The 23,862-nt window shown below is 39.9% G+C and overlaps 1 protein-coding gene across 5 annotated transcripts in view; it reads right to left on the reverse strand.

Annotated features, from left to right (window-relative positions):
- The window catches only part of rufy3 (RUN and FYVE domain containing 3), a 48,619-nt gene that overhangs the window by 1,058 nt on the left and 23,699 nt on the right, over positions 1–23,862 (reverse strand). For 3 of the 5 annotated variants that reach the window (XM_061980403.2, XM_061980402.2, XM_061980404.2), the window contains exons 6-17: positions 22,395–22,459; positions 22,201–22,266; positions 22,059–22,128; positions 20,833–20,925; positions 16,432–16,515; positions 16,200–16,367; positions 11,334–11,431; positions 10,541–10,660; positions 1,716–1,821; positions 1,566–1,645; positions 1,466–1,493; positions 1,303–1,380 (exon numbers count right to left, since the gene is read on the reverse strand). In XM_061980403.2, coding sequence (XP_061836387.1) covers positions 1,303–1,380; positions 1,466–1,493; positions 1,566–1,645; positions 1,716–1,821; positions 10,541–10,660; positions 11,334–11,431; positions 16,200–16,367; positions 16,432–16,515; positions 20,833–20,925; positions 22,059–22,128; positions 22,201–22,266; positions 22,395–22,459 — 1,056 coding nt within the window. Of the gene's footprint in view, positions 1–1,302; positions 1,381–1,465; positions 1,494–1,565; positions 1,646–1,715; positions 1,822–10,540; positions 10,661–10,762; positions 11,215–11,333; positions 11,432–16,199; positions 16,368–16,431; positions 16,516–20,832; positions 20,926–22,058; positions 22,129–22,200; positions 22,267–22,394; positions 22,460–23,862 lie in introns of those variants that run through there. The other 2 variants (XM_061980405.1, XM_061980407.1) reach the window with 1 other exon arrangement.

The raw sequence follows: 23,862 nt of genomic DNA on the forward strand, positions 1-23,862 counted from the left end.
TGGAAACACTGGACGTGCTTTTGGGTAAGAGTGGGTTTATGGGATTGAAAATGTAAAAAAAGACAATTTGGAGATACGTGCTTTTGAAGAAAAATATTGTTTTTGGATAACATGATATGATATAAAAAGAAAACATAAAAAGATTTGGAGATGCAAACATGTTTATACTAGATTTTCCTGATCGCAAGAAAAAGTTACAATTGTGAAAAACTACATACTAAAAATACAACATTGTGAGATAGATAATGTGTCAAAGGTCAGTGGATCAAAAAACCCACACAATTTAAAAATAAAAACATTTTGGACAGAAAACATTTGGAAGTACATGGTTATGATCATTTGTTTGGATTCAAATTAGTTTATTGCATTAAAAGACAGGTAAATAATTAAAATGGTTTTGGATTAAAAGGAAAGTTGAAAAATAAATAATTTTCAAAAATGGGTTTGAATAATAAGTCCTTCCATTCATCCATTTTTCCACCGCTTGTCCCTGGGGGTGCTGGAGCCTATCTCAGCTTTGTAGATTTAATTTAATTGATTTAAAAGGAATAAAAAATGAACAAAAATGTTTAGTTTTTGGGGTGAAAACCGAAGTAAAAATAATTAAAAAAAAGTAAAAAATGAACAAAAATGTTTAGTTTTTTTGTCATTTAAAAAAAGAAAACATGAAAATGTGTAGTTTATTATTGAATGAAAAGAAAAGTCCAAAATTAACATTTTTTGAATGAAAAAAATAGAAAAACAAAAATCTTGTTTTTTAATGCAGTCAAAAAATTTTTTTTTTTTAAACAAAGTAAAAAATAATTAACAATTTTTTTGTCATTTAAAAAAAGAAAATATGAAAATGTGTAGTTTATTATTGAATGAAAAGAAAAGTGGAAAATTAACATTTTTTGAATGAAAAAAAAAAAGCTTATTTTTTGTAATTTAAAAGAAAAACAAAAATCTTTAGTTTTTTAATGCAGTCAAAAATTATTAAATTTATTTTAAACAAAATTAAAAATAAAGTAGAAAGAAAAGTACAAAAATTAATTGAATGAAAAAAGTGAAAAATAACAAAATGGGAATGAAAAAGTAAAAAATAGTTTTTGTTTCAATGAAAATAAGTCAAAAATTAAATATTTAGTTTTTTGGATGAAAAGAAAAGTTTACATTTGAAGATACTGTACATGCTTGGTGGGAATTTCTATGATTGTTTTATAGGTGAATGTTAAAAAAAAAAAAGGAATATTTATTATATAATTAGGGTATGATTGTTTGACAAAATGAAGGAATATTTATCATATATTTATGGTATGATACCTTTGTCTTGATAAAAGAGTCGTCCAGCTGGCACATGTCACAGATGGAAGGTTGGCTGATCTCCACAAAAGAGTCATCCTGTGCAACATCCACATTGTTATGAAATATGAATCACACTCTTTGAACGTTTGACAGAAAATCTGCGTTGAAGGTGGAAGCTCACCTCTTCATCCTCAGAGGGACACAAGGACCTTTGAAAAAGAGAGAGAAATATCAAGTTTGACATCATATCAGCAATGTTTCAACATGTTCCAAGTTCCTACAAGTTGGAGCTCAGGCTGGTCTTGTCCTCCGTTGTGACGAGGACGTTCTCCTCCGTCCTCGATGGAGACGCCCGGTCCGGCTGGAAGATGAAGAAGCACAAATAAACACAAGGGAATATAAAGTAGCCATGTTGGAGACGCAGTGTGTACTTTAGGGATGTGCTCAGGTTGCTTCCTCTCCCTGTGCGGCGTGCTGGGATGTCCAGCCTGCAGGGGGCGCTCTAGCTCCCTCCTCAGCTCCGTCTCCAGATTGGACCTTTAGGAAGGAGAACGTCGCTCATCGTTTTGGTTTTAGGTCTCTTCAGAAGAACATCCTACTTCATTCGTACAGTGCAAAATAGGATACCTTCACACAGCACGGCCGGATGTCCAATTCAGATTTTTTTTTTGTTAAATCCGTACTTTTTAGTGGTCTTTGACATGAGAAAAAACTTGCGATTTCTACTGTGAATGCAATCAGACTTGCTGCAGTGTTTACGCAAGTAACCATGGCGGAAATGTGGTGGAACTTTCACGTGACTTCCTAAAACATTTTATTCCCACCCGTTTTCAGCCCTATTTATTTTATATCCGTCTAATTTGGAGAATAATTATGACGCTTTTTGACGACCTGGTGGGATGTCCGCGGCCCGAGCGTTCACATTGAGGACGCATCGCACACACAGTGGGTACGGAAAGTACTCGCTTTTTGTGTCATTGCAGCTGTTTGCTAAAATCTAAAAAGTTCATTTTATTTCTCATTAATGCGCACTCAACACCCCATCTTAAAAGGAAAAAAACAGAAATGTAAAAAATGTTAGCGAATTTATTTAAAATTAAAAAACTCATAAAGAACATTTATATAAGTATTCAGACCCTTTGCTCGATACTTTGTTGACGCACCAATTCTTTTTGGTTTTCATCCAGGATGTCTCTGTACATTGCTGCATTCATCTTTCCCTCTAGCCCAGGGGTCGGCAACCCAAAATGTTGAAAGAGCCATATTGGACCAAAAATACAAAAACAAATCTGTCTGGAGCCGCAAAAAATTAAAAGCCATATTACATACAGATAGTGTGTCATGAGATATAAATTGAATCAAGAGGACTTAAAGGAAACTAAATGACCTCGAATATACCTACAAATGAGGCATAATGATGCAATATGTACATATAGCTAGCCTAAATAGCATGTTAGCATCGATTAGCTTGCAGTCATGCAGTGACCAAATATGTCTGATTAGCACTCCACACAAGTCAATAACATCAACAAAACTCACCTTTCATGCACAACGTTAAAGGTTTTGTGGACAAAATGAGACAGAAAAAGAAGTGGCATAAAACATGTCCTAGAAAGTCGGAGAAAGTTATACATGTAAACAAACTACGGTGAGTTCAAAGACCGCCAAAATTAGTAGGACAAAACGGCGCTCGCCAAATACTCGAATCAGTGAAGCATGTTTAATATAAACAGTGTGCTTTGTAACAATTAGGGAGGTTTGTGTCATGGTTGTCCTCCTACAGAAACCATATTAAAACAAAAAATAGATTTTTTTTTCTTTTTTTTTTCCATTTTTCATACATTTTTTAAAAAGCTCCAGAGAGCCACTAGGGCGGCGCTAAAGAGCCGCATGCGGCTCTAGAGCCGCGGGTTGCCGACCCCTGCTCTAGCCTGACTAGTCTCCAAGTTCCTGCCGCTGAAAAACCATCCCCACAGCATGATGCTGCCACCACCTTGCTTCACTGTAGGGGTGGTATTGGTCTGGTGAGGAGGGATGCATGGTTTCCTCCAAGCATGCACACCAAAGACTTCAATCTTTGGCAATGTCTCAATTCGGCAGCTGCATTCTTTGCAGTGCGCATTTGTGGGGTGCTGACATCATCGCGGTGCGCAAAGGCTGTCCCAATTCAAAAAAGTTCCAAGTGTCCTTTGAATCCGGCCGACAAATGTGTCCTTTTCTCCCATTAGCAGAAAGGTTGCGTAGGCTAGACCGTCCCAATTAATATCACTCCAGCCACTGCTGGAGGACTCTCGCCAGGACCCACACTTTGTCGACTCCATGGGCTGGGTCCTTGGAAGGATGCAGCCCCCGAATTGGCACACAGCTTTTGTCTCATCAGACCAGAGAACTTTGTTTCTCGTGGTCTGAGAGTCTTTCAGGTGCATTTTGGCAAACCTTTTACTATGAAATGGCTTCCGTCTGGCACTATACCATACAGGCCTGATTGGTGGTTTGCTGCAGAGATGGTTGTTCTCCTTACAGACAGTGACCATGGGGTTCTTAGTCACCTCCCTGACTAGACTAAGATGAATCCTGGATGAAAACCAACGCTTCCCATCCAACCTGATGGAGCTGGAGAGGTGCTGCGAAGAGGAATGGGCCAAACTTGCCAAAGATAGGTGCTTTTTTAGATCTTTATTTTTAATATATTTGCAAACATTTCTGAATTTCTGTTTTTTTTCTGTCAAGATGGGTGTTGAGTGTGCATTAACATGAACTTTTTTGTTCTTAGCAAATGGCTGCACAAAGAGTGAAAGAGGCCTGGGTCGGACATGAAAAATTCAGAATTGCACTGCTCACAAAGGGCAGAAAAATGGGATTTGACCTGCAGTGTGAACAAGACCTACGGTACATTCATCCACCTACATTAGACTGATGATACCTATTTTTATACAATATTGACTTTTTAAAAGATCTGATTCAAATTTAGAAAATGTAACTTTGTTGACATCCTTTGATGAAAAGATATGATTTGGAGTAAATTGTCTCCATGTTTAGTTATTTTGTTGTACGGTAGGGAAGGGTTAATCATTTTGCAACACAGTCTGCTGAAAATGATGGAAAGTGCCACTCTACACTCTAAAGCACAGGTGTCAAACTCAAGGCCCGCCACATCATTGTATGTGGCCTGGGAAAAGTGTGTGTTGAAAAGATACTTAATTATTTTACTAAATGCAAATAATTATTTAGGTTTTAACAGGAAAAATGTGTATCTTTTCAACTTTATTTAATCATGCCAAATATTACATTATTATATATTACTAATATAATATACAATTACAATATATTATGTATTGGAAAACATTATTATGTATTACAAAAATAGGTTAGTAAATAAAAAAAATCAATAGTTGAATACTTGCTTGTCACCTTAACGTATGATGTATCCATTAATTTGTACATGAAAAAATCTAATAGTCATAGGCAATAATGTAATATGAGGGGATTACATTTATATCAACACTGTCAAATGATTTTATTTTTTTTAAATGATTAATCACAGGTTATTGCCCGCATGCATAATTTAAAAAAATAAAAAAAAAGTGGCCCTATAAAGTTAAAGTACTAAAATTAAAGTACCAATGATTGTCACACACTGTGTGCGCCCTGAGATCGGTAGGTCGCGAGTTCAAACCCCGGCCGAGTCATACCAAAGACTATAAAAATGGCACCCATTACCTCCCTGCTTGGCGCTCAGCATCAAGGGCTGAAATTGGGGGTTAAAAATCACCAAAATTAGTCCTGGGCGCGACCACCGCTGCTGCTCACTGCTCCCCTCACCTCCCAGGGGGTGAACAAGGAGATGGGTCGAATGCAGAGGATCATTTCACCACACCTAGTGTGTGTGTGTGTGTGTGACAAAGGCAACCATTACCGCGATGTGGCCCTCAATGAAAACGAGTTTGACACCCCTGCCCTAAAGCGTCCCTCGTGACATTAAACTGTACAACTCTACACTTGGACGTAGGAAGGGAGCGGGAGGATTGATAAGGACTGCAAAAAAAAAAAAGGAAAAAAAAAAGGGGGGGGGGGTGAAACAGGTCAGACCATCTGTTAATAAACACAAGGACAAATACAACAACGCTAACGACAATGCTGCTGCTATAACACCCGTGTGTGTACACATAGATATTCTATAGTATCCTTTAATGTAACTTATTTGTTACTCCTTTTCTGTTTGTCTTCCGAGTGCTTTTTACTGTATTTCTCAGTGCTAACCTGCAACTGGAATTTCCCTGAGGGAACTTTCCCAAAGGACTAATAAAGTTAATATCTATCTATCAAAGTTGGAATTGCCACAAAACACACTTTAAGATATTCAACACTCTACTGCCATCTGGCGGCTAAAATGGATAGTGCACTCTCTCCGCCCCCAATTTGTCACGTTTCATGTGTCAGGTAACCCGTTGTGAATGTATATACCGTATTTTCCGCACTATAAGGCGCACCTAAAAACCACAATTTTTCTCAAAAGCTGACAGTGCGCCTTATAACCCGGTGCGCTTTATTACGATTCATTTTCATAAAGTTTCGGTCTCGCAACTTCGGTAAACAGCCGCCATCTTTTTTCCCGGTAGAACAGGAAGCGCTTCTTCTTCTACGCAAGCAACCGCCAAGGAAAGCACCCGCCCCCATAGAACAGGAAGCGCTTCACCCGCCCCCATAGAACAGGAAGCGCTTCACCCGCCCCCGGAAGAAGAAGAAAAAACGCGCGGATATCACCGTACGTTTCATTTCCTGTTTACATCTGTAAAGACCACAAAATGGCTCCTACTACGCGACAAGGATCCAGTTCATAAAAAGACGCAATCTCTCCATCCGCACACGGATTACTACCGTATTTCACAGCAACTGATATTCCTGTGAACTGCACTGTGGAACGGGAGCACGTACGGTGAATATTCGCACCACAGGGAATGAGAAGTCATCCTTCACTGTGGTTCTAGCTTGCCATGCTAACTTCCTCCCATGGTGATATTCAAAAGGAAGACCTTGCCAAAAGAGACCTTTCCAGCCGGCGTCATCATAAAAGCTAACTCGAAGGGATGGATGGATGAAGAAAAGATGAGCGAGTGGTTAAGGGAAGTTTACGCGAAGAGGCCGGGTGGCTTTTTTCACACAGCTCCGAAGGCGAACACACCTTCACTAAGACGGGCAGATAGCGCCGGTCGACATACGCCAACATCTGCCAGTGGATCGTAAATGCCTGGGCAGATATTTCGGTCACAACTGTGGTCCGAGCTTTCCGGAAGGCAGGATTCACAGAACTGCTGCACAACAACAGCGACACTGAATCCGATGACTTCGACGAGGCGGAGCCGGCCATTTTTGGATCCCACGCTTGCGCAACTTTTCAATTCGGACACCGAAGACGAAGAATTCGAAGGATTTACGAATGAAGAATAACTTCAGAAGGTGAGCGCTATGTTTATTTTGTGTGTTGTGACATTAACGTTCGAGCAACATTATGTTGCTATTTATTGCTCTACACCATTTTGAATTTTACTATGTTTGTGATTGCACATTTGCGTACATTTTGGGACAGAGTTGTTAGAACGCTGGTTTTCAATATATTATTAAAGTTTGACTGAACTATCTGACTGTTTTTTTGACATTCACTTTAGCGCAGCGTTTTTTTGACATTCACTTTAGCGCAGCGTAGGCGCGGCTTATAGTCCGGGGCGGCTTATTGGTGGACAAAATTATGAAATATGTAATTCATAGAAGGTGCGGCTAATAATCCGGTGCGCCTTATAGTGCGGAAAATACGGTAGGTAGTCCTGAGTCAAACATCAAATGGAACTGCATGAATAGGGGGCAGGTATTGTAAGTTTTACTTCTTGTTTATTTTGGGCATGCTGCAATGCAAGCAGCCCATAGTATTATTCCTCATACTTCAACTTTTATTATTATACTTCCACACGTTTTCTTATGCTTAATACATGATGAACCGGCCAACAAACCCCCACATATGTTATACCATAGGAAAGGTCTCACTCGCGCCAAGACAGTATTTTAAGTTGGCAACATTTCGTGTTACCATGGTGACGCTATTCACGAATTTAAAAAAAAATGGGCCAATGTAATGGGTACATACCCTTTTAATGGATGATTGCTCTGAGGCAAACGCCAAAAAGACAAGATTACCTCCTCTTGTAGCTCAGCCATGCCTTTACGTAGCTCTGTGCTTAATGCATACTTGCCAACACTCCCGGGAGACTCCCGAAATTCAGCGCCTCTCCCGAAAACCTCCCGGGACAAATTTTCTCCCGAAAATCTCCCGAAATTCCCACAATATAAACAGTGTGCCTGCCCAATCACGTTATAACTGTAGAATGATCGAGGGCGAGTTCTTGGTTTCTTATGTGGGTTTATTGTTAGGCAGTTTCATTAACGTCCTCCCAGCGCGGCAACAACACACAACAATAGCAGTCACGTTTTCGTCTACCGTAAAGCAGTTCGTCTGCCGTAAACAGCAATGTTTGTGACACTCTTAAACAGGACAATACTGCCATCTAGTGCATTTGATGAAGGCACGTTTGTGCGTGCCACACAGCAATGCATCATCAGAGAGGGTGTTCAGCATGGTTCGAAAAATAGTGACAGAGAATAGAACAAGGATGGACAATTCAACCCTTAACTCAACAATGAGTAGATGAGTGTTATGTGTGTGTAAATAAATGAACACTGAAATTCAAGTATTTATTTTATATATATATATATGTATATACCGTATTTTCCGCACTATAAGGCGCACCGGATTATTAGCCGCACCTTCAATGAATTACATATTTCATAACTTTGTCCACCAATAAGCCGCCCCGGATTATAAGCCGCGCCTACGCTGCGCTAAAGGGAATGTCAAAAAAACAGTCAGATAGTTCAGTCAAACTTTAATAATATATTGAAAACCAGCGTTCTAACAACTCTGTCCCAAAATGTACGCAAATGTGCAATCACAAACATAGTAAAATTCAAAATGGTGTAGAGCAATAGCAACATAATGTTGCTCGAACGTTAATGTCACAACACACAAAATAAACATAGCGCTCACCTTCTGAAGTTATTCTTCATTCGTAAATCCTTCGAATTCTTCGTCTTCGGTGTCCGAATTGAAAAGTTGCGCAAGCGTGGCATCCAAAATGGCCGGTTCCGTCTCGTCGAAGTAATCGGAGTCAGTGTCGCTGTTGTTGTCCAGTAGTTCTGTGAATCCTGCCTTCCGGAAAGCTCGGACCACAGTTGTGACCGAAATATCTGCCCAGGCATTTACGATCCACTGGCAAATGTTGGCGTATGTCGTCCGGCGCTGTCTGCCCGTCTTAGTGAAGGTGTGTTCGCCTTCGGAGCTGTGTGAAAAAAGCCACCCGGCCTCTTCGCGTAAACTTCCCTTAACCACTCGCTCATCTTTTCTTCATCCATCCATCCCTTCGAGTTAGCTTTTATGATGACGCCGGCTGGAAAGGTCTCTTTTGGCAAGGTCTTCCTTTTGAATATCACCATGGGTGGAAGTTAGCATGGCAAGCTAGAACCACAGTGAAGGATGACTTCTCATTCCCTGTGGTGCGAATATTCACCGTACGTGCTCCCGTTCCACAGTGCGGTTCACAGGAATATCAGTTGCTGTGAAATACGGTAGTAATCCGTGTGCGGATGGAGAGATTGCGTCTTTTTATGAACCGGATCCTTTTCGCTTAGTAGGAGCCATTTTGTGGTCTTTACAGATGTAAACAGGAAATGAAACGTACGGTGATATCCGCGCGTTTTTTCTTCTTCTTCCGGGGGCGGGCGGTAGCTTACAGTAGAAGAAGAAGCGCTTCCTGTTCTATGGGGGCGGGTGCTTACCTTGGCGGTTGCTTGCGTAGAAGAAGAAGCGCTTCCTGTTCTACCGGGAAAAAAGATGGCGGCTGTTTACCGAAGTTGCGAGATCGAAACTTTATGAAAATGAATCGTAATAAAGCGCACCGGGTTATAAGGCGCACTGTTAGCTTTTGAGAAAATTTGTGGTTTTTAGGTGCGCCTTATAGTGCGGAAAATACGGTATATATATATATACCAAATACTAAGTCAAGTATTTCATATATACATATGTATATATATATATATACATATTATATATATATACATACATATATATATATATGAAATACTTGACTTAGTATTTGTTATATATATATATATATATATATATATATATATATATATATATATATATATAATACTTCACTTGGTGAATTCTAGCTGTAAATATACTCCTCCCCTCTTAACCCCGCCCCGCCCCCCACCTCCCGAAATCGGAGGTCTCAAGGTTGGCAAGTACGGCTTAATGTCTCATTTTGTTCACACAATGGTCTACTTTCGACACAAGCTAACTGACAGCATGCTAACGTTAGCTTGCTCGCATGCTAACATAAGCATATTTTTTTAGCTAAATTTGCTTCCGTTTACCCCAGAGTCAAATAACTTGGTACGTGACACTTGTTAACTGCTAGCATGCTAGCAAGCCAATATTAGCATGCTATCTTTTTTTTGCTCTTTTGTCACCTTACAGCCATGTTACTTTATATGTGAGACATGCTAACTAACTGTTAGCATGCCATCGTTAACACACATGTTAAGTGTTACTGCGGAGGGGGGCGTGGTCTGCGGGCCTGCCGCGGAGCGGGGTGTTTAAGGACCGGCCTCGAAGCCAGCGGCAGGTGAGTAGATTGCCCAGCTGGGGTTGGTTATCTAATCACCTGTCGCCTTTATTAGCAGCAGCCGGACCGAGACACGTTGTTGGCGTTGGAGCCAGAGAGAGACACGCCGGACTGGAAAGTCCCAAATACATATTGCTGGACAGCAAGCCATCCCCGGGTGTTTAGGTCAATAAAAGACTTGATTCAAACTATCGACCGGGCTCTCGAAGATCTGTCGGCGTCAGGAGAACCCACCACGTGCAGAGACGTTCACAGTTACATTTTAATGTATGCATGCTAATGTTTTAGGCTAGCTCTATAGCTAATTTTGTACAGTTACACCTAAAACTCACGGATTCAGACACTCGGCACCATCTTAAAAGTACGGCTGCTTCCGACGACCCCCGGCCAGAGGTCCAGGGCACAGATAGCAGGCTCATCAAATATTCAGCGGGGATTTTCTAGTTTTAAATGTTATGTCGATTGTTTTGTGTTTGACTTAAATGAACGAAATAAAACAATAGGATTTTCAAGCGTACCTTTGTTTTCGGAGCTGCTCCACCTCCGCTTGCAGGCTCTCTATCTTGTCTCCAAACTCCCGCTTGAAGAGGCGGTTGGCCTCCAGCGCCGCCTCCTTGTCCCGCTCGGCCTGCTTACATCTGGTTCGAGGAGGAGGAGGAGGAGGAGGTGGGATGGAAAAACAACAAAAAAGAAAATCACGGCTGAAAGGAAATAACTCAAAAAAGGTTTCCCGAGGCCGCTGTGGTGGTTGCGATTGTTTTATTAGCCTAATGGTTACGACGACAACGTTGACATACAGCCATAAATCCATACGTTATAGTCCCCTTCCTTCACTTTCTTTGGAGCAACACTGCACTGCCCTTACACAGGGGGGCGCTCATGAGCGCAGAGCATCTGAAAGGCTGCGGGTCGGACAAGAAGAAGAAGAAGCAGCATGAAGACGCTTGAAAGAAACGAGCTTAAAAGATGTCCAACTCTACTCAAAGCTGAAAGTGGTGGAAATGTTTTTTTTTACAGAAAAGTTAAATCCCTAATTTGGTTATTTCTACATGAGTGGGACTTGAAGGTTGGTTGGTACTATTACGACTGCTAATACTACGACGACTAATACTACGACTACTACTGCTGCAGCTGGATGAGCTTCTCTGCGGCCGAGTTGAGGTTTCGGGCCTGCTTCACCAAATGCTTCTCACTAACGTTGCCGGTGGAAATGATTAATAAAAAGATGGCGGAGGGGGGGATGGAGGAGACAACAAGAGTGTTTTATGGTCAAAAGGAGGACGTCCAAGGGTGACACAGTGATGCTCTCACCTGCTCTCCATCTGTTTGACGGTGCCTGACATCTGGTTGATTTTGTCCTCCAGCCGAGTGATGACGTCGCTCTTCTGCTTGGAGCTGGCGTCGGCGCTCTTGAGGAGGAAGAGACCCGGGCGTCAGTTTTAAAGTCAACCTCGCCCCGAATTTTCCACTGAATGCGGACTGGCTTCAGTCCATGCGTTATCACAAAAGGGTTATTTTGTCCTTCCCAGAGAAGCAGAAGCAAATAAACTCGGTCCTGTCACTTTATTTTTTAGCAGCGAGCAACAATATCATCAACAGTATCATCATCCCTGGCGAGCGTGTCACACAACCAGTCCTCCCCATCAGCTAATATTTAACAAAGACCCCCATATCGCCATTTAGCTGCCCTGTACATTATTCTTTAATTTTGCACCTCCAGAATCAGCATGTCCTCATCCATTTGTCAACTAGGGTCGTACGGTATACCGGTACTAAATGATAAATGGTAAATGGGTTGTACTTGTATAGCGCTTTTCTACCTTCAAGGTACTCAAAGCGCTTTGACACTACTTCCACATTTACCCATTCACACACACATTCACACACTGATGGAGGGAGCTGCCATGCAAGGCGCTAACCAGCACCCATCAGGAGCAAGGGTGAAGTGTCTTGCTCAGGACACAACGGACATGACGAGGTTGGTACTAGGTGGGGATTGAACCAGGGACCCTCGGGTCGCACACGGCCATTCTGCCACTGCGCCACGCCGTACTAGTATAGTACCGCGATACTAATGAATCATATTCGGTACTATACCGCGTCTAAACGGTACCGGTCCCCCCGTTTTTTTAACGGGCATGACAGTGCGTCGTGACATTGCTGGTTTTCCGAGCAAAGGAGCATGTTCGGCAGCGCACGATCACAGAGTACTTACAAGCAGACACAGTGTGTAGACAGAAAAGGGAGAACGGACGCATTTTGGCTTAAAAACTAACGATAAAGGTGAAGTTATAACACTGAAACCCCCTCAGGAAGAGGTGCTTTAAGACATGGCTAAATAGCTAGCGGCTAACGTCCAGTCACAGTCAGCAGTGTTTGAGCTACTTCTAAATCACTAATCCTTGTCTCCATGGCGACAAATAATTTCTTACAAGTATCATCCTTGCAGGACGAGGAATAGCTTAACATGCTTCACTACACACCGTAGCTCACCGGCGTGACAATGTAAACAAACGCCATGGGTGGATCTACACCTGACATCCACTGTAATGATACCAAGTACAGGAGCGTATTTGGTCGATACTACTATGATTACATCGATATTTTTTTTGTATCACAAAACATTGTTTCCTTTTTTAAAAATGTATATTATGTTTATAAACTCAGGAAATATGTCCCTGGACACATGAGGACTTAAATTATGACCAATGTATGATCCTGTAACTACTTGGTATCGGATCGATACCCAAATTTGTGGTATCATCCAAAACTAATGTAAAATATCTAACAACAGAAGAATAAGTGATTATTACATTTTAACAAAAGTGTTGATAGAACATGTTAAAAGAGAAAGTAAGCAGATATTAACAGTAATTGAACAAGTAGATGAATAATTTTGACAACATTTTTTTTAATGATAAATATGTTAATGCATATGTCAGAAGCTACATTAGGAGTCTTTGTTTGTTTACGTACTAATAAAAGACAAGTTGTCTCGTATGTTCACTATTTCATTTAAGGACAAAATTGCAATAAGAAACATATGTTTAATGTACCCTAAGATTTTTTGTTAAAATAAAGCCAATAATGAATTTTTTTGTGGTCCCCTTTATTTAGAAAAGTCCTGAAAAGTATCAAAATACATTTTGGTACTGGTACAAAAATATTTGTATCAGGACAACCCTAGTGTCAACAAGATTAAATTACCGGTAAGTCTGAAAACCTTCGACAAGTTGACTTCGCGCTCATTAGGACGTTTCAAAGTGTAAAATACAATCCGCCTTGAAGACGGAGTATTTTATTTTGAAAGTAAACCGGATACTTAATTTTGTGTTTGTGCATGACATCCTGTCCAACACGAGCAGACTTTAGCTAAACTGAACAGATTGGTTGCGACGTCCGGCAAAAATAGAAGCTCCGCGTATATTTAGCGCTGGAATGCGGAACAGCAACGGCATGTTGGTGACGTTCCGCAGGCGGTGGAAACGGACACATTGATTTGAATAAAAATGGAAAGCATAAGCATAAGCATTCAGAGGAAATACGGGTTTAGAGGCACAGCCTGGTGCACCTGTGCACACTGCTGAGTCATGTGTTTGGTCTTCAGATAGCAAACGGCTCGTGATGCGTTGAACGGACACGCGGAGCGCCTATTGCTGCTTGCCGCCAAGTACTGTGGAACATCGATTTACAGACGCCTCTTTGTACCAACTTTTCAATTTAGGAACCACGTCACATTGTACAAATGTTTTAGCCATGTGCCCGGCAGCACATCCATTGTGGGCGGGCCGATAAATCTCCAGTGCTCATTCAGTCAGCACACAGTGCTGTTGTTGGCTACTTTGTGTACTCTTTAAGGGATTTTAGCCTTTTTCTGAATGAGTCCAAAGAAACCAATGGATAAGCGATGTGCGGTTTGAAACCCTCCCCTTTTCTTCCACTGAAAGGATGACATTTATTATTTCCTAGTGATCGTATCTGTTGAAGATACCGTATTTTCCGCACTATTAGCCGCACCTAAAAACCACAAATTTTCTCAAAAGCTGACAGTGCGCCTTTTAACCCGGTGCGCTTTATATATGGATAAATATTAAGATTAATTTTCATAAAGTTTCGATCTCGCAACTTCGGTAAACAGCCGCCATCTTTTTTCCCGGTAGAACAGGAAGCGCTTCTTCTTCTACGCAAGCAACCGCCAAGGTAAGCACCCGCCCCCATAGAACAGGAAGCGCTTCTTCTTCTACTGTAAGCAACCACCCGCCCGCGTAGAAGAAGAAAAAGCGCGCGGATATCACCGTACGTTTCATTTCCTTTGTGTGTTTACATCTGTAAAGACCACAAAATGGCTCCTACTAAGCGTCAGGGATCCGGTTCATGAAAAGACGCAATCTCTCCATCCGCACACGGATTACTATTTCACAGCAACTGATATTCCTGTGAAACGCACCGTGGATACAACGGGAGCACGTACGGTGAATATTCGCACCACAGGGAATGAGAAGTCATCCTTCACTGTGGTTCTAGCTTGCCATGCTAATGAAACTTCCACCCATGGTGATATTCAAAAGGAAGACCTTGCCAAAAGAGACCTTTCCAGCCGGCGTCATCATAAAAAGCTAACTCGAAGGGATGGATGAAGAAAAGATGAGCGAGTGGTTAAGGTAAGTTTAAGCGAAGAGGCCGGGTGGCTTTTTTCACGCAGCTCTGTCCATGTTGATATACGTATGTTTGTGATTGCACATTTGCGTACATTTTGGGAGTGAACAGAGTTGTTAGAACGCTGGTTTTTAATATATTATTAAAGTTTGACTGACCTATCTGACTGTTTTTTTGACATTCCTTTAGCGCAGTTAGATGCGGCTTACAACACCGGGCGGCTTATAGGTGGACAAAGTTTTGAAATATGCCGTTCATTGAAGGCGCGGCTTTTAACCCAGGGCGCCTTATGGTGCGGAAAATACGGTAAGTGGTTTTGTGATGTCAAACTGTGAGTACACCACAGGGCTGAAGACACAATGTGTGTGTGTTGGCAGGGTGGCGACATAAGAGGACAGTTTAGCTAGTTGTTGTTCTCAATTCAAACTCTAATACAGTTTTGAGTTGAGCTTTTGATTGCCAATAATAATAATAATCATAATAATGGACTTAATTTCTTTCATCGAATTTCCAATTTTTATACTGTAATTAATATTTTTTGTTTTAATGTATTTAAATTATTCGTATTTGATCAATACACATCCTTTTTATTGAATATCTTTACAATAATTTAGGCATGATTGTAAGTAATTCATAATTTTTTTACCCCAATATTCAAATAAAATATTTTTTTGACCATTTTATTTCATTCTTTTTCAGCCTTTGGTGCATCTTCATTGATAATGATGATATTTTCTGATCTGTTCAAATGTTTCAAGTAGGGCTGTGAATGTTTGGGTACCACACGATTTGATTCAGAATCGATTCTCGATTCAAAATCAATACTTTTTAAATAACATTGGATGCCAGCTCTATGATTAACTGCATTCCTCTATAAAATAGATAACATTTCTGTTCATTTTCTATATTAATTAAAAGAAAACTGGTTTGGTAATACATTTCTACCCAAACATTTAATAAAGTCAAATACAAATAAGGCAACAAGAGAAGTATCCAACACTTCTCTTTTCTAAAGTAAATCTGCACTGCAGATATGATCATCTACTTCAACAATATGATTTCTTTGAGTATCTGGACAGGACATATTAAAAAAATGTAATAAATAAAAAATCCAATTTTGATGAGGTGGCGACTTGTCCAGGGTGTACACTGCCTTCCGCCCGATTGTAGCTGAGATAGGCTCCAGCGCGCCCCGCGACCCCGAAGGGAATAAGCGGTAGGAAATGGATGGATGGATGATTTTAATGAATTGATTAATAATCGCGATTGATTCGAAAATCTTATTTTTTGACACGCCCTAGTTTCTAGTCTCCTTAATAAAACGGCTTAGCTCATCTTCAGACCTTCAGGTGTTGTTCCTATTTGTCAGTCCTAGAACCCGATTTATTTTTAAATGTCTTAAAGACTCCTTGCTTTCAACAGCGACAACACACAGTGTCTGTTTTCTATCCTGTTAGCTGCAGGATTAGCTCTTGTCTACCACATTTATCGTTGGGTTAAGCCCCGCCCACGCAGCCTGACCTGTGACTTGTGGCTGAGCTGCTGGTTGATGACGCGAAGGTCTTCCAGCTGTTGCCGCAGCTCCACCAGCGCGTCCTGCTTGTCACAGACATCCTTCTCCAGCATCTTCATGGAGAGCTCCATCTCCTGCTTCATGCCGATCTGCACCTCCAGCTCCTTCTCCACGTCCTGCGCACAGTCGGACCTCAGACATCTCATAGCCTGTCGAGGTGTGGCGGGTAGGAGGACTCACCAGTCGAAGGAGCGTTTCCTCCTTGAGCTGCTTGCGTGTCTCACCCAGTGCTGGACCGTCTGATGCAGAGTCGCTTCGCAACGCCTGAAACGCCAACAACAACGGACATGAAAACACTGACAAACCAACACAAACAGGATCTGGACATCTGTTGCAAATAGGGATGTACACAGAGTACCGGTATTTTTTGGAACCAGTTCTTATTTGATTTGATTTTTATTAAGGATCCCCATTATCTGCTTGCCACAACAACCTACTAGTCTTCCTGGGGTCCACAAACTCAAAACAATTACAAGTAAAAGCATATAATTATAACTACACAATACAGAAAAAAATAAAAGCATCAATAAGAAAACAAGCAAACAATTTACAGTCACAGAATAATAATTACCATATAAATATAACTACACAATACAAAACCAAACAAAAATAATCAACAAGCAAACTAATTTACAGACTCAGATAAAATATTACTTTCCTTTTAAAAACCTGTTTACTTTCAATGCCGGTGAGAATTCGAGGCAGGTTATTCCAGAGCAATACAGATCTATAAATAAAAGATTTCCGCAAATCATTCTTCCTGGGACGAGGGAGTACAAAATGCCCCTCACCAACGTTCCCTCTAAGGTGCGCACCTGCGCACTGCTCACGCGTCCTCTGCGCACAGCAAATCTATGCCGCGCAAAAAATCAAATCCCACTCTAAACAAAATAAACAAATTGTTTGTTTTGTATGATTTTGCAATGCAACTGTGAGTAACAGGTGCCGAAAGGCGGCCACAACAGATAAAACAATGTTTGTCAACACTTAAATTATTGTAACGTCTGTGGAGACACTTAAAGGAGGACAGGAATTCCATCGGCCCCTTTATTTAGCGAAATTGTTTGTCGGCCATAACCCATACTTGCCAACCCTCCCGGATTTTCTGGGAGACTCCCGAAATTCAGCGCCTCTCCCGAAAACCTCCCGGGACAAATTTTCTGCCGAAATTCAGGCGGAGCTGGAGGCCACGCCCCCTCCAGCTCCATGCGGACCTGAGTGACGTGTTGACAGCCTGTTCACACGTCCGCTTTCCCACAATATAAACAGCTAATGATCAAGGGCGAGTTCTTGGTTTCTTATGTGGGTTTATTTTTAGGCAGTTTCATTAACGTCCTCCCAGCGCGGTAACAACACACAACAACAGCAGTCAGGTTTTCGTCTACCGTAAAGCAGTTCGTCTGCCGTAAACAGCTATGTTGTGACACTTTTAAACAGGACAATACTGCCATCTACTGTACATGCATATGTGACCCACCCATAATGTGTCACATTTTTGTGTTGATTTATTTATTTTATTTTGCGGTTTGAATTCGTTTTTGGAGCTGTCATTACACATTTATCAGTATTCACATTGGTCAGTAGGGGGCAGTAGGGCGTTTCTTCCTAATTGAATGCTATCACCTGCAGACCGGAAGTGTCTTGTCATTCTGATGAGCGCGACCAGTCTGTGAACAATGGAAACGACCTGTGTGCTTTTTCCTCCTGTACAACAGGTTAGTTTTGGTGAATCAACTCACTGAATAATATCCATGTGATCTTTATAAGTTTAAGTACACATTCTGATGGTGGAGCCTAACTCTAAAGTGTTTGTGAGTTGTAGTTTGTATTTGTGAATGAATCCAGTGCACAGCTGCAGTAATCAATACAAAAAGGCGACGTGAGTGCGCAATGTTTATATAGGAACTTCTGATCCTAATTCAGACTCCTAAATTAGAGCTCCTGTTTTCTTATTGATTTTATAATGTATATTTGTATAATGTGTGTGTTCTGAAATAGTGACAGAGAATAGAACAAGGATGGACAATTCAACCCTTAACTCAACAATGAGTAGATGAGTGTTATGTGTGTGTATATGTGTAAATAAATGAACACTGAAATTCAAGTATTTCTTTTATTTATTTATATTATATTATATATATATATATATATATATATATATATATATATATATATATATATATATAGCTAGAATTCACTCAAAGTCTAGTATGTCTTATATATATATATATCTTAACCACGCCCCCCGCCCCACCCCCCACCCCCCACCTCCCGAAATCGGAGGTCTCAAGGTTGGCAAGTATGCCATAACCACACCAAAACAATGTGTAAAATACTTTTATCTAGCAAAACTGGTCGTTGTCTACCGTACAAACCAAGCCAAAAGCAACTCTTCGTCATCTGTTATATCAACAGCAGCCGCTTGCTCTCTCTCTCTCTCACCTGCACCAACACATACACTATGGCAATTAGCCACTGTGCGTTTATGGCCACACAAAAAGTTGGACAAATCCAACACTACACGCAAAGTGTAAATTTCAGGTCGTTTTACTATGACTCCTCAATCAGTGTGCTTATTCTACTGTCATTTGTTAAGAATGTTATTTTTTGGATATTAATCATGAAATTATGTTACTGGACTACATAATTGCTAATAAAAATATTTATTTTACGGACAGAAAGTTAACAAACAGTTCATCTCATGCAACATGTGAATGTTTTAAGGGCAACTAAATGTGATCTCTGATAGGGGTACACAATCTTTCCAAAGCAGGACCCCCACCCAGGCATAAAATACTATAGTGCATAGCTGATTAAAAAAAAAACAATATCTAAGTGGGCCAAATCACATATATTAGAAAATAATCTCTTGAAATTGATTAGTCACTTGATTATAATAATAAGACATTTAAATTGTTATGTCAGGTTTGAGACAAATGTGCTGCTGGTATGACCACAGTGTGCACGTCTGTATTCCACTGAATGCTCAGAGTGTTTGTGTGTTTGCTCACACACATGAAAAATTAGAGGGAACATTGCCCCTCACTAGATGCCCTGGTATTATGATTATGTATAGTGCTACTGTAAACTATTTGGGCCATGAAGTTAGGTGAAGATTCTGTAAAGATACTGCTATCTGTATTTTTTTTTTATCCAGCTAATTATGACACGCTGTCACATTCATTCAATTCCGCTGCTACACATTAAAAACAGAATTGAATAATGACAAATAAAGAAGCAACACCACACAAAAGTTTGTAACAAATATTTCCTCTTCAAAGTCATGCACACTGTCAGTGTGAAGTGAACACACTTTACTTACGAGTCACAACCCTTAGAATCTTAAGCATATCAGGCTACCCCTGTGGTAAATTTTAAATGTGCTTTATAAATAAAGTTGATTTGATTTGATATGTGGAATTCAATTATGGAGTGGATTAAGTAATGAAGTTAAACATTGTACAGATATGATCCAGTTTAAGAGGTTGTTTAAATTAATAGTGCTTACAAAGTACAAAGAAGAAGAATTATGAGAATTACTTTCAACCTTATTGAAAATAAGATATTCTTCATCTCAGTATGTTAATAATGACTAAATTAATTAATTACATATTACAAAACTGTTGTATATACTAATTCACATATGTCATTCTATTGTAAAAAGGGAAGTAAATGATGTATATATTTGTAAACGCTCTGAAGTGGGAAAAGGGTAGGATTAAATAAGCTTTGCTTCTTCTTACTCCTTTTCGGACATGATGTAAAGTGAATGATATGAAATTGTGTGATGTATTATACTGTAAGCGAGTTCATGTTCGAAATAAACTAAAGAAAGAAAGAAAAAAACGCATTTGATGAACCGTCCTCCCAGCAATCCATTAATCCGCAGGCCAGCATTAATCCACTTACAAAAGTAAAAAATGTAGGTAATATAATAATCCATTAAAATGCTTTGAAGCAAGATAGCATCAGCTGTGACTGACAGGTCTCTGGTTGCCGTCTGACGTCACTCCATTGCACCGCGTTTGCGTGTCAATAAACACATCTTGCTTAAATGTGTTTCAGTTAGTTCTGTCTCTTGACTACAAAATGGACGATCGAGCATTATACTTGCTCACTTTTTAGTTCTATAATACACACCCACATACATCGGTAGCTGTCAACACTCAGTAAACACAAATAATTCCTATCGTTACAAAGTGCACACCCACATAACATGCTAATTGATTGTATTCATTTATATGACGGATCATGTAAAAGGTATGTTCTCTGCATATGCATGCCATTAATAAATATTATTTACAGTGGAGTGTCATTGTAATGAATAAAACCACAGTGATGGATCTGTGTGGTCTCTACAAAATGATGACATAACTGCATTGCACCTTGCACTGCACACACACAGATGACTTGTTTAAGACTTAAACAAACAGGTATTGATAAAAGACTTCCCTGCTCTGAGATGTTTCAGTGCATCATGTTGGAGGTTTTCAACCTCTTGTGCTAATACAAATGCATTATTCCACATATTGTATCGATAAGGAATATCGATACGAGTATCGTAGAAAAAGGAGACTTCACCTTCCTGTTGGACTCCAGCTGATACGAACTCTCTTCCTTCACTCGCTCCACGTCTTCTTGTAGCGTGATGATCCTGTTGTTGGCCACCGCCAGCTACAATGCAAAACATCACACAATGCATCATAGCGCAATCTTTTGGACCAGTTTGTTCACTGCAGGTGCCGCGGGGTGCACGTCCACAGTATTTTCTTCTGTTTAGTGCTTTGAACTGTAAGTAAAAGTTCTGCTCCGTCTTCTAGTTGTCCCGAGCGTTTCTACTCGTATGGATTCTTCATTCATAACTCAAAGCAACGTTTGTAAGTTTTACAGTATAAATAATACAATTCTTACTTACTAAATTATATGTGATGTCGAGGAGTGTTTTCATGCATATTTGTATGTGTTATTGTAATTTAATCAAGCTACCGTCGTCAGCATTAGCTAATATACTAACACGTTTACGAGTGTCTGTTACTATTATTAACTTACAATGACATTCTTTTTGTATTATTTCAGGTTCACAAATTCCTCAGTAAACTCACCAAAACGTCACCGTGGAGTTATTGAGTCTGTTTAGCTGATAGGAGCGCTAGCTTCCGCAGCTAGTGGGTCCATGATGATGACTTTTGTTTTGCTTGATCAGCCGTTTTACTGCCGTGTTACAGACACCGTTTGGAAACAATTAAGGTATGTAAATAAACATTTGCAAAATCTTTGTGTAAATATATAATTTCGCAACGCATAGCTGCGGTTTATAGTACAGTACGGCTAATACATGGGAAAAAAAATTTTCTTCTAAAATTTGGTGGGTGCGGCTTATATACCGATGCGCTCTATAGTCTAGAAAATACTGTAATTAAGATTAAAAAAAACAACTTCTATTCATTTGTGATTAATTGCGAATATATACGAGTTAATTGGATTTAATCATTAATTAAATATTCTAATCGTTGGACAGCCCTAATACTAAGAGATATACCTAATTTGAGATTATATTTATTCTATTACCACACATCCTTTAATTATTATGATCATATATTATTTTAGAAGTTGAAAACATTGTTGCACAATATACAATATATACAATACAGCCATTATATTCTCTTATGCACCCCAAATCATCGAGTTAAAAAATGTACTTATGTACAGTTTAATGACTTTTCAAAAAAAATAAAATAACCGCCTCTCCTCAATAATGAGGTTATAAAATAAAAACTATAATATATACAGCATAAAAATAGTTTTACCTCTTCTGTTAGCTTCGTGTTGGACTTCTCTAGCGCGTCCACTTTGGCCTGGAGGTTATTTACTGAAGCACTAATGAGACAAGACACGACACACCGTTTAGCTTCGGTTGCACATCGAAGAGGAAGCTGCAGGGTGACCAACCTCAAATGTCTGTTGAGCTCCTCCACGTAATTCTTCTGGTCCAGAATGGCTGTGATCTGACCGTCACTGGAGAAAGAGTCATGGATAGATTAAAAACTTGCAAAAAAAAGCTTAAAGCAGACGGTGGGACTTCTTTTGGATCTGTAACATGATCACACCTGTTGGTACGTTAGTATTAAGGAAGCGGCCCTCACCCTTCTGCACTCTTGCTGCTGTGTCCGCCATCTTTCAGGTACATTGAGAAATCAATCACTCCAACCTGCAAAGAACATTTTACAGTGAATCAATGACACCTAAGACCACACTGTAACTTTAGTAAATAAAATACAACTAACACCATGTGTGCTGTCATAGAATTACAAGAAACAAATTGTAATATTGCGATTAAATGTGCATGATAAATATCAGACAGATGATTATCGGGTCGATATGAGGAATTATTCCATCACAAAGATAAATTCAATAATAAAAAATAGCTCCGATAATTGATTAGAAATTGCTCCAATGAGGCAATATTACTCCTGATGTGCTTTAGGTGAGTTCGGGTGAGCTGTTTAGTGTCTTCCATGTTGATTTGTTTGCTTCTGCAGCATGTCCTGACTGCAACAACTGCACATGTGTGACTCCAACTACTTAGACTACCCAAAATGCATTGCCGGAGAGATTTTGAGTCATTGTGCGCTGTGGATGGGTTCAATTTTAACCACATTAATTATTCTGGATTAAAAATAAGAATGCAAGATAGTGTTTATACTTTTTTCAAGCTGACGACACAAGACTTTTTGCCTCTCAAGACCGATACCCGATACCTTACATATTAAAAAAAGGATTTAAATGTAATTTTTGCACAACTTTGTTTGTGGCTGACTTTGGGGCAGCTTCTTTAGCAGCAGGCGTCTTCTTTGACGTGTTCAAGTGCAATGTTTTTTCCCCCTCCTCCTTGTGAAATGTTTGTCGAACATTTGTTGCAAATAGCACACAAAAAGCCTTCCTTTGAAACGGTGATGAAGTCCCACACGATCGACGCCATGTTTGATGGGATAAAAAGGAGCGCTTCATTTTCTCACCCTAACATACCAACAGCACAGTAGGGGGAATAGTGGTGTGACTCTTTGGGCACCTTACAATTTGATCCAGAATCGATAATCATAAACGCGGCCCAGAGGATCACTGCATGTCCTCTTACATCTTTAGAGGCACTGTATAAGAGACACTGCAACAGGAGAACAAACAGCATCCTCAGGGACTCATCCCACCCAGGTCACCCCTGGCTTGAACTCTTGCCCTCAGAGAGGCGCTATAAGACCATCAAAGCAAGGACAAATAGATTGAAAAACAGTTTCTATCCTAGAGCTGTTATTGCCCTAAACTCTGCACGTACCTGAACACTCACCATTTTATTAACTTGCTTACCTCTGATAGAGATCTGCTGTGAAATATGTTTTTAAATGTTTTATTTTTTTATTATTGTTTGTTGTCTTAAGACTATTTTATGTAGGTTGTTTTAAAAGCACAGCGCTGGATTACTGTCCAATGTTGTTGTTTCCATACAATGACAATAAAAGTACCGGTATTCTGATTCTGATAATCGATTCAACACGATTCTAGATTTAAATCGATTTTCGCAATGTATTATTTGGTATAATAATAATAATAATAGTG

The sequence above is a fragment of the Nerophis lumbriciformis genome, linkage group LG20 (assembly GCF_033978685.3).
Source record: "Nerophis lumbriciformis linkage group LG20, RoL_Nlum_v2.1, whole genome shotgun sequence".
Taxonomy (NCBI): domain Eukaryota; kingdom Metazoa; phylum Chordata; class Actinopteri; order Syngnathiformes; family Syngnathidae; genus Nerophis; species Nerophis lumbriciformis.